The 11,842-nt window shown below is 41.7% G+C and overlaps 1 protein-coding gene across 1 annotated transcript in view; it reads right to left on the reverse strand.

Annotated features, from left to right (window-relative positions):
- NECAB1 (N-terminal EF-hand calcium binding protein 1) overlaps positions 1 to 8,095 on the reverse strand; it is a 145,998-nt gene extending 137,903 nt beyond the window's left edge. The window contains exons 1-2 of the mRNA XM_069466244.1: positions 7,997 to 8,095; positions 790 to 814 (exon numbers count right to left, since the gene is read on the reverse strand). Coding sequence (XP_069322345.1) covers positions 790 to 814; positions 7,997 to 8,095 — 124 coding nt within the window. The remainder of the gene's footprint in view (positions 1 to 789; positions 815 to 7,996) is intronic.
- Positions 8,096 to 11,842: the final 3,747 nt, after the last annotated feature.

Genomic DNA, 11,842 nt, shown 5'->3' on the forward strand with positions numbered 1-11,842 from the left:
CAAGAATATATCTCTTTCATAATACTTATACTATAGCTGAAGAATAAACTTAATAAGGTCTGGTTTGGTCTTCTATGGGACAAAATTCCTAGTGAAATAAAGGAATCAAAAAATACTGCTTATGACATCTTATAAATGGACTTTGTGCAGGTATTGTTAAATTGAAAGAGCAATTTTGTACTTCTGATTTGCCATCTCCTACTTCTCTGTCTCTATAGATCATCGTTCCCAGTGAACACACTTCCAATGGCAGAGTAACGGCCAGGAACAACATGGTAGGGATCAGGCTGCCAATGCAGATTTCCAGGCAACCATCCTAGAGTGCAGTAGCATCTCCAAGACTGTGATAAAGTTCAGTGTGGACAGCCTAGACTTTGGTGGCAAATAGACCCAGGATCAAACCCTAGCTTTGTAGCTTAACAATTCTAAGATATAATGTACTCAAAGCACATGGCCCGATGCCTAGCACACAGTAGACACTCAATGAATAGAAGCTGTTATTGCTGTAAAATTATTTTTTAAAGCATAAAAAGGAAAAGCCAGAGCCAAAGTACAACAGAGATCCCCACTTTAAAGGCATAAATTCCATCTTCCTGTCAAATGCAAATCCCTCTGCCAATTTCCCATGACTATCCAGAGCCTAAAATTTGGCTAAAACTATTACCAATACAAGAAACTGGCATTTTTATATGTCAATTTGCTAGGGCTCTATCTTTCTCCTTTATTATTCTTTATAAGGTGATCTAAAATGTAAGAGATTAATAAATAGAAATTGATTTTTCATCTTACCATTTTTGTCTGCTCTCCTCAGTATCTAGAAAGAAAAAAGAAAAATATTTATCACTATTTTTAATATTATAGTGAACATTACCCTCACATATAATTCATCCATCATTAAATAAAAGAAATTCCAATTTTAAGTAAAGGTTTTCCAATTGAGGTTTTTCTTTATGATAGCCAAAATCTGAAAACAACCCAAATGTCCATCAGCAGGTAAATGGATAACAAACTGTGATATAGCCATACAATGGAATACTACTGAGCGATAAAAAAGAATGAGCTATTGACATTTACAACATCTTGTATAGATCTCAAAACAACAAGACTGAGTAGAAAGTCTAGACACAAAAGACTTACTGTGTGGTTCCAATTATATAAAATTCTAAAAAATGCAAACTAACCTATAGTGACAGAAAGCAGATTAAGGGTTGCTTTGGATTGGGCAGGGCAGGGAAAGGTGTATTATAATAGGAAGTGAGAAAACTTTCACAGGTGACAGAGATGGCTTTATCTTCTCTGTGGTAATAGTGTCACATATGTCAAAACTCATCAAATTTACCCTTTAAATATGTACACTTTAATGTAAGTTAATCATACCTCAACAAAACTGAGAATAAACAAAAGCAAAAAAGAAAAATAAATACTTAGTCAATGGAAGCCCGCATGTCTCTACTATATCTTACTTGTATGCATTGATAATATTATCTTAGACCTATTTTAAATTGTCTTTGGTGTATAGGAAATGTTTTGCCATCTGGTATCCATTACTCTTTGGTAATGATTGCCAATATTTTTTCTAGCTTTCCTCCTCTCTTGGCCCACGTGCTCCAGGGTTGGGCAGAGCACTCAATTTGGCAAATAGGGCATCACATCCCTTTGGCTATGGTGACTGCTCAGGCATGGGCACATTAGGGCCAGTGAATGATACGGCATAGCTTTGCTTGAGTGGTTAAGAGAGAGACACTTTCCTTTCTGCTGGCTTTGAATCTGGGAAGACATAGGCAAGGGACTCCTGTCAGCCATTTTGTTATTGGATACGTTATGAGTTGAATTGTGTCCTCCAGAAACAAATGTTGAAGTCCTGACCCTCAGTATCTGTAAATGGGATCTTATTTGGAAATAGGGTCTTTGCTGATATAATCAAATTAAGATGAAGGAATACTGGATTGGGATGGGGCATAAATCCAATGACTGGTGACATTATAAGGAGAAACAAATTCAGAGATGCAGAGATCGAGGGTTGAGGCCATATGATGAAAGGGGCAGGTATTGGAGTGGTGCAGCTGAAAGTCAAGGAATGCCAAGGACTGACAGCCACCATCAGAAGCAAGGAAAGAGGCTTGAAGGCCAGGTGTGGTGGCTCACGTTTGTAATCCTAGCACTTGGGGAGGCGGAGGCAGGAGGATTGCTTGAGCTCAGGAGTTTGAGACCAGCCTGAGCAAGAGTGAACCGTGTCTCTACTAAAAATAGAAAAAATTAGCTGGGCGTGGTGGTGTGTGCCTGTAGTCCCAGCTACTCGGGAGGCTGAGGCAGGAGAATTGCTGGAGCCCAGGAGTTTGAGGTTTCTGTGAGCTGGGCTGACACCATGGTACTCTAACCCAGGTGACAGAGCGAGACTGTCTCAAAAAAAAAAAGGAAAAAAAAAAAAAAAAAACCACAAAGAAAGAAAAAGAAAAAAAGAGGCTTGAAATAGCTCCCCTCTGGAGCCTTCAGAGGAGGATCATCCTTCCAACACCTTGATTGCACCCTCCTAACCTCCAGAACTGTGAAAGTGTAAATTCTGTTGTTTAAGCCACCGTGTTTGTGGTACTTTGTTACGGCAGCCCTAGGAAATTAATACAATATATTACCTGGGAAGAACCAATACCGAGGACAGTGCTGTTCAGAGACTTAAAGAAACTGGATCCTGATGACACTCTTTGAGTCCCTGATCAAGCCATACCAATAAGGTGATCTCTGCTTTTCATTACAGAAGCCAGTAAATTATTATTTTTTTAAATCTTAAGACAGTTTGGTTTTCTTTGCTAGCTGCAATAACATTAATCATAACTGACATCTATACTGATAGAAAAAAAATCTGGATAACATATACTATTATCCACATTTGTTATGTTAAATACCAAAGAAAATGTTGTTCTACCATATTGCAAAGACAAACTTCCATTACTTAGAAGGGGCTCTGGAGTAATTTGTAGTTTTTTCTGAGTAACTTGTAGTTGAATAACCAGAGCTATTCTTATATTTAGCTCGTCACTTCTTGCTGGCCAGCCTGAAACATGAGCAATCATTTTTATTCCCAAGTTGTGTGTTTTACTGCTTTCTACTATAGAAACTATCCTCATTTCCTTCTTTAGACTTCACAGAAATGAGGCATAGATAGATCTAATCATTACTACCACGTGTTTTATTATAAGATACTCATATTACTAAAAATCTTACCCATGAAACTTTTTTAGCAACAGATAGGTATTACCCTGCCCTGTGTACATAAGAAGTTGGTCTTCCTTTTTACTAAATTAATTATTACAAGAGGATTGCTTTCAATAGCAAGAACTATGCTTAGAACAGAATGAGACCCAAATTCTTTTTACTTCATCGAGGTACTTGCTAGTGAGTGTTTTGGGGATCCTTCTATCACAACCAGCTTCTTCCTCTCCTATGAAACCATGAAGCCCCAGCCAAGAGCCAGGGAGACACAAAACACATCCTATTTCTTACCTTTGACATACTCTAAGATTCTATTTCAAGCTCTATCGTGTCCTCACAAGTTGGAAGTGACTAGAATAGGAATAATCACACACCACAGAGTTAGACCCAGGACTTTTGTGGTTTTATTTTATACAGGACAATCTTAACTATCATTTAGCCTCTTAGAGATGAAATTAAGACAATAGATTTTGTTATTAAGACAGTTCTTTGTAATTAAATATGAACAGAACCATCTCTGCTACAAACTCTGCCTCTGAGCCTCCAGACTAATAAAAAACATACTTTGGATGAGAATCAAGTTCATTATGTTATGTTACCACAGTTATCTGGGTCGGCTAATCTTATGGCTGCTATCACTAGATGGGTAGTAAATAAATTTAATAATTATGGTCAGGCTTCAAGTTTAAATACAGGTAACACTGTGTTTTTCCTACAATTTAAGGCTTATCAAATAGATTCCTTTACTTTGAAAGATATTCTTTGATGGCCTTGACTGAAATTCTTCATTCCTCACTTTATGAAAGGCAGGTGTTAAAATGTAAATGTTATCTTAGAAGCATAATACAGTAATGTAATCACCATTTACTGAACTACTATTTCTAAGTGCCCCCTACCATGGAGCAGGTTAAAGTTTCATAATGAGAGGAGCTAGTCAGTCACTTGGTGGACTCCTGAGAAACTGGGACATAGGGCATCGAGTCAGGACTCATCCAGAACATGGTGTGCCATCCAGAAGGGAAGACTCAGCGGGGGAGTCATGGCGTGTGGGCCTGGGCACCCACAGCAGGTAGTTTTACTTGTTGCCCTGCTATAGGATGTAGGGAATGGCGGGCAGTAAAAGATGGATGGAGAGAAGGTAATTAGCACCCATCCCTATGTGAGGAAACAATTCTTAATGTAAGATAACAGTAAAACTAAGTTTTTCTATTTTCTGCTGGTTCCTGTAGTGAGTGACATTTGCTTTGGCCATGAGGGCAGACAATGATGGGGTTAACTGCCATCCTTCCAACTGGACAACCCCACTCAGATAAGCAACTGCATATGTGTGTATGTGTGACCAGATGAGACAGGAGGTGTGTACCTCTTTAACAGTTCAGTCATAGAACCATCGTATCTAGAAAACTCTTTCTGCTTTGACAGTCCTCTGTCCATCTCACCTCTTGTACAAATGAGCATATACAGGGCTTTGGAATTAGGAATCCTCATGAGGAGAAACTTTTCCTTGTTTTCACCAAGTCCCTGACCACCTAGGCACAGTGCCTTGTGCTCAGGGCATACGTGAGTGTGCATGCTTAGATGGGGGAAGGGAGGGAAAACAAACTGTAAAATCATCTCTCTCCTTTGCAACCTTCCAGCCTCATTCCCATTTCAGCAGTGGCGTGGGGAAAGGTCACTTTCCTTCCAGTTAAAAATCAAAGGAAAACTACTGGGAGAGAAAAGTGGCATCAGTGAGTGGAGTTGCAACTAATTTCATTTGGGATTTTTCTTGCTTTGGGGGATGTGTTGAAGGTTTGTTTCCTTTTGCACAAGGTAAGAGAGTTGATTAAATGTAATGACTCAAAACAGGGTACACATGCTACATGGACTAGTATTCTAAATTAGAGTTCATTCTCTGTTATCTGGAATGCAGAAAACTGGGAAACAGTAGTACACTGGCGTAAAAGGAAAGGTGATTGTCATCTTTCTGGTCCTCTGTGTTGCTGCACACTGGACCCAGTTCAGCCCCTCTTTCGTGGCTGGCAGGTGTGCCCTATGCAAATGCAGTTTTCTAGCCTGTGACCTCTTATTTCATAATCAGAGCAACCCTGGGAAATATCACACTCATGATTATTGTTGATTTGGAGAGAAGGATAATGACGCAAAAGCCAACAGTTGTGGTAAATCTTTCTCTGCTTTTCTTGTTAAACATTTATCTCTAGTTTCTAACCAGCTGGGCATGTCTATCACGTCATTAACAGTATTTTCAAAAGCTGTTTAAACAATTCTTAAAGGATTGATTATGCCAGTGACATTGGAATATAAAACACTGGAAATCAAAGTTTTCCTCAAATTTGGAAATTAGTCTATGTAATGCAGAAGACTGCAATTGCCTTCATTTCTGTTCCAGTATGGAATAGGTAATATCTACCACCTATTTATTATAATATGAAAGGAATTTGAATAGCAATCCTTTTTATCAGAGATACTAGAATATATTAAATCTAATCAAATAATGCATTTATATTTCACAGTTTATTTTACTAAAAGCATTATAATGAAGAAATGAATAATTCAAAAAATCCCTAAGTAACAAATCCTTTTTCATGTCACATATTTCACCAGAATGTTAGATTTTTCACAAAATAACTCAAAGAAAAGTGTAAACAAAATCTTTTCTATTTGAGACAAATCCAATGGCAGTTTGGTTTTTTTTTTTTTGGTAGACTCTAGCATTTTACTGACAAGCATGCCAACACCTCTCACGTGAAATCAGTTTTATATTTTTAAATTCTAGATATAGATATAAAAAGGCAAGAGTGCCCAATTTATAGCTACAAGTACCTTCGGGACAGGGACCTGATGCTGTTTACAGACTCGGTAACAATCTTGCCCATATCATAAGAAATTTTAATTTCCTGATTTTAAAAAAAATTGCAGTTGAACACTTGAGCCAAGGTTGGTGTGTGCGGAAGGATGACTTACCATTATATAGTGTTAATCCATTCATCTCCACACTATCACCAGGATTGGTTAACTGCTTAGAAATAAGCACAGGGAAACACTTGCTTGATGCATGTGGGGACAGAGTGAATGTAGACTCCATTTGCCCTCTTTGAATCAATTTCATGGCAGCTTAGTCCCTAGCCTGGTAACTGACATGATTTTCAGGGGCCCTGTCTCCTGCTCCTGAGAATTTCCTTCTCAGGTATATGTGGTGCCTTTCTCTCCTCCCAGCTCAGTTCCTTGAGGGCTTCACAGCCCTGAACAGCAGGACTTGAAAGGAATCGTATCATCTAGTTAAACCATTAGCACCAGTAGCATCACCTGATTGACCCAAGCCCAGCAGAGATAAATGCTCAGAAAGAACAAGGTACTTAACAATCACTGAGTGGCTGAATGGGAATCAGATGTTTGGGTTTTGGTGGCAAGAAGACGGTGAGCCCAGCATGCCTGGATCCCCAATTGGAACCACATGGTAATGAGGAGAGACAGCTGCCCTGACATACAGTTGAACCTTATCTCTATTGTTTGCCTTAGGCCAGTTGTAATTATTGATAGAAATTTCTCTCCCAATCACAAAAAGTCCAGCTAATCCATTAAAAATAAACTTGGGAGTGTTCTTTGCCCTCCCCCATTATCTTCATCTCTACCTCACCATTATGATACTAATCATTTGATTTTCTCATATTTTCATCTATTCACAAACAAATGTAGCTGGCCTCTGGCCCACCTCCCAATCACTTTGGTTTTAATAAGAAATTGTAACTCAGAGAAGGGTAGAGGACAGAGCCCACAGCACTCCTCAGCGCCCTCTGCCATTTTCTAAAATGCCTAACTAAGAAGCAGCCAGAATTGTCCCCACTGAGCCAGACACAACCTCTTGGGGGACAGCATGAATGTGACAACGGCAGGCAACTGAGAGAGAGGAAAAGCACGAAACCCAAAGGCAGAGAAAAGAGCTGGGCAACAGGGTGAAAAATACAGAGAACAGAAACAGCAGGAAGAGGAAGGAAAGCAAAATTGAGAAATAAATAAGAAATAAAACTGCTTTAAAGATAGAAACCACAGCATGAGGGCAGAAAAATAGCACAGAAGGAAAAGAAAGATGAAATGGAGAAAGGAAGTCAATACCAAAATGAGAGATAGGACCAAAGGAAACACAGTCAAAAAGCTAGAATTCATGAAGATGATAATAGTAATTACAACTTGCAGAGGTGCAGGGAAGAAGAGTAACAGTATAGAAAAAAAAGGCAAAATAGGAGGTGGCAATGAAAAAAGAATTCTCGTGAAAGAGATCTTAGCCAACGCTGTAAAAGGAAAAACAAATGTGTTCAATATAATTGTTTTCCCGGGGGCTGGGGGAGGCTAGTGGGCATCGCAGTTCCTAGTGCTTCCCTTGGTTGCCTGCAAACAGGGCACATTAGAGATGGTTTGGGACAATCCACCCCACCCCACACCTCATTCAAAGGCCCTATTCCCCCAAATGGAAACTATTGTATTTGCAACCCTGTCCTTATCAAACCTAGGCTATCGGGAAATCTAACTTTTGGAATTTCATTAAGGCTTGTTAAGCCCCAAGCTGCAGGTCTGGGACGGCCCTTTTTTACAAGTTAAGTGGCAGTCGTTCCTGTTGCATTTGCCTTGGTGGTGCCTCAGTGGTTTTCTGGAGAGGAAGGAGGTAGCTGTCACCCGTGCTCTGGGGCCCAAACGCTGGCTGGGCAGCTCCTGAGCCAAACCCCTTCCGCCCTCCCAGGGAAGAGGAAAGATGCTGGGGAAGCACCAGCCTAGCTCTGCCAGCCGTACTTACGTCGAGGAAGATCGACATGCCCTTGGACAGCTGCAGGGCAGAGCTGAGCTCTTCCGAGGAGTTGTTGGAGGACGGCGACGTCTCCGGGGAATCCTCCATCCTCGGGAGCCCTGACGGCCGCGGGCGGAGCGGGGCTGGGCGCACCGGCTCGGGCAAGGGCGCGGCCGCAGCTGCTGCCTCTCGGCGCCGCCGCCTCCCGGGCTCGCGATCCGAGTGTGCCGGCTCCCTCGCGCGCCTCCCTCCGCCGTCTCTGCGCCTGGTCTCCCCTCCCTCTCTCCGGCCTCCGCGCTCCCACACGCTCCAACTCTCGCCTCCCCCTTCCCGCGGTGACGGCGCCTGGCTCGGGCTCATCCCCGCACTTAGCAACGCGGCGCCCCTCGCGGGGGAGCGGGCTCTGCCCCCGGGCACCGCCATTGGCCACCGCCCGAGACAGCCTGGGGCCCCTGCCCACCCCATGGCTGCCCCACGAGCAGGAAGGGGAGAGGGCGTCCCGACGGAGAGGGGGACAGATGGCTTCTGTCCTGAGCAGCCACAGCGCGAAGGATGCCCCCAGTCTAGGCTCACCCCGCGGTGTAAACCCTGAGTCCAGAGGGATTTCAAGAGGGTTTGCCTACTTTGCTTTTGGTCCCAGCGAACCTGTCTGCCTCCCTGTCCCCAAAGGCTGGTGGGTTCGTGGGCTACCACCAAGGAAGCAACAACTGGTTTCAGTAGGGATTAAACCATTCCATTTTGGGATCTGCCAGACCTGAGTTCCAAACCTGCCTTAGTTACTTTGTTATCTTGTGATCTAGCAAGTTATGAAATAGTTAAGCCTTAGTTTTCCTCATCAGTAAAATGGTCACAACACTCACCTCGAAGTGTTCTGAGGCTTACATGTGCTATTGACAAAGATAGTGCTATGAACTCTACATTAAAGTACGCATCAAAAAAGTTCACTATTGGGAAAAAACTGTCAGGTAATGCTCAAGCAAGAAGTTTTCCAAAGTCACAATAAAAATGCAGTCACTACATAGGTAATTTAAACTAGGGTAATTATTCAATATTTAAGGGCTTCTGTATGAGGGCTGCAAAAATACTCAGTTGACCACACCTTTCATCATCTAAAATGCTGTAGGACACGTCCCAGTTGCTGTGTGGATTGCACAGTTGAGCTCTCTGGAAGAAAAATGAGAGGAAGAAGGGAATACCCTGTCCAAACAAGACTCTGCCTGTGAGAACTGACAGAGGGGGTCCAGATCTCCACTTTCTGGCCTCCCAAGAAAACATGTTCTTCCTGTAAGATGGGTCCCCAGAGAACCATAATATGGGATGAAATGTGAGTGCCTTAAGGCATGTAAAAGGTGCTATTGGTTTCTTAAGAGGGATAGTTTCTCACCTGGCTATGAGGACCAAGAAAATCTTGATTAAAAAGGTGGTGTTTGAAATGGATCTTAAAAACCAGTAGACACTTCATAGTCGATAGAAGGAAAAGACATTCTAGGCAGAGGGGAAACAGGAGCAAAGGCATGGTACCAGGAAAGCACACGGAAGCTGGCAGGAGTCCAATGGGGATTCCTGGAAACACACAGAATCCCAGCCCCTACCCTGGGCTTACTGAATCCCAGTATCAAAGTACTAGCTAGCCCAAGAATCTTACCTAGCCCCTCGCCCCACTGATTCATACATAGTTGCTCTGTTACAGGGCCAGGGCTAGGGTGAGGCAAGTGAGGCACATTGGGCACAAAATGTAAGGAGGTATACTCCCTCTTATGCTGCCCTGGACTTGCATGATCCTGAGAGTGAGTGGCTTCCTAAATTTTGTGTCGTATGTGTCTCCTTCACCTCACCCAAGTCCCAGCCCTGTTCTATAGATCAGTACTTTGCAAAAAAAACTGAATCCAGTTGGGCTTAACTCTGGCTGTACATTGGAATCACCTGAGTTATGTGGCAACTTTAAAATGTGGTCACAAATTCATGGACACTCTTCCTATGCAAAACTGGTACCCTCCCCTTGAATCTGAAAGATCGTGACTGCTTCAATGAGGAAAATAAGGCAGAAGTAACGCAATGTGCTGTCTGTGGCTCGGTGCATAAAAGGCCTTGCAATTCTACCTTTACCAGTGGAATATTTGCACCTGGAGTGCAAAAGCTCAAGCTATCTGGAGGGGCATGTGTAGATACTTAGCTTACAGCTCTAGCTGAGCAAGGTCTCTGCATTACACCAATGTAAGCAGCAGAAATGTCATTAAAGAAGCTTCCAGATAACTCCAGCCCCCAGCTCTTTGAAGACGTCTCCAGCCATTTTAGTTGTCCCAGCCAAAACCACAGATGTCATAGAGCAGAAACATACTATTAGTGCTGTGCCTGTCAGTATTTTTGGCCCACAGAATTTGGGAATATAATAAAATGTATACTGTTTTTACACAAATAAGTCTTGGGGTGGCTGGATTTATAATAATAGATAACCAAAATAAGGAGCTACTTCCTCCCACCCCAAGAAAGCCCTCCAAATTGATGCTTGTGCTTCATCCTCAGATTCATATTCAATTATTAATAGCACGTGGTGGTCCTAGGGCATAAACATTTTTAAAAAGCTTTCCAGGTGATTCTAGTGTGTACCCAGGATTAAGAACCATCAAACGTGACTATGCTATACAGACAGTACAGGAAAAAAGAATATCAGAAGATATGCAGAGGCTACAGGATGAAGACCCATAAAGAACTCTGGACTTAATTACGTAGAGAATTAGAGACATTAATCAAGGGAGATATTAATTGGAGCTGTGCTTTAGAAATATTCATCTGGCATCTTTGTGTGCTTTTACCTTATTCACTGCAAATTTCCTTATCTGAACTGCTAGAATAGACTCTTCCCTTTAACAACTGTTCATCAAAAGAAATACAAAATCATTAAAAAAAAACAGACTGGCCAACCCATCTAGTGAGTAATGGTCGTTGAAATCACTGAAGAAGAGAAACAAGAAAGAGGAGGGGTACTGGTCATGAACATCAAGTTACCACGTTTACCAAAATAACAGATTATTTGTTCCTGCTGTTGGAGGATTGAATGGATTTTTCTGCAACAAGTGCAGTTTAAGTCTGGTCCTTTAGCCCTCAAATTCAGCCCTGCAAATGGTAATATTTTATGCCAGTCCCATGGTAACAAGAACAGGTGATGAAAAAGACTTTCTCTGCTTATAAATGAAGAACAGGAGAATAATCAGTAGTCAGCATTCAAAACCAGGAAGCTGTTTATAACACTTCAGTAAAAACATTCCTTTTCCCTTTGCTGACAAGGAATGATACTTTCTGTACCTGTGGCTTTGCTTATTTGGTCTATCAAAAAGAAATATAAATTTTTAAACAACCAACTGGTCATTATCTATTTTTATGATTCCTGCATGAACACCACAGTGCTACAGCTGACTTCTCTTTTTAATGGAAATGTAATGCTCACGGAAGGTGCCTCTAGAAATGGATGGCAATTAGATTCCCATTCACAGCCAAATTCAATAGGCTCTACGAAGTGGTGACCAAACATATTTTTAGTTTTCTTTTTATCCAGACAGCATGCATTTTTGAAAACTGTTTTCATACATCATTTTACTGAAACACAGATGCTGCACTGCTGTGCATAGTATCAGTTGTAAACAGGAGACAGCAGACTTAAGGGAGGAAATGCATCTTCCTACCAACTTTGTAGCAAGGACCTGGGGGAAAAAAAAGATACGTAATCTAGATTCTAGCTCTCAGGCTTCCTATGATAAGACTTTGACAGGAAGGTATTTCTAGCATTTCGGAAGATGATAGCTGTGTGGGAATGTATTGTATTTCAATCTATCTCTGCCTCATGGAAGAACTATTATC

This window comes from Eulemur rufifrons, chromosome 3, assembly GCF_041146395.1.
Source record: "Eulemur rufifrons isolate Redbay chromosome 3, OSU_ERuf_1, whole genome shotgun sequence".
Lineage (NCBI taxonomy): Eukaryota > Metazoa > Chordata > Mammalia > Primates > Lemuridae > Eulemur > Eulemur rufifrons.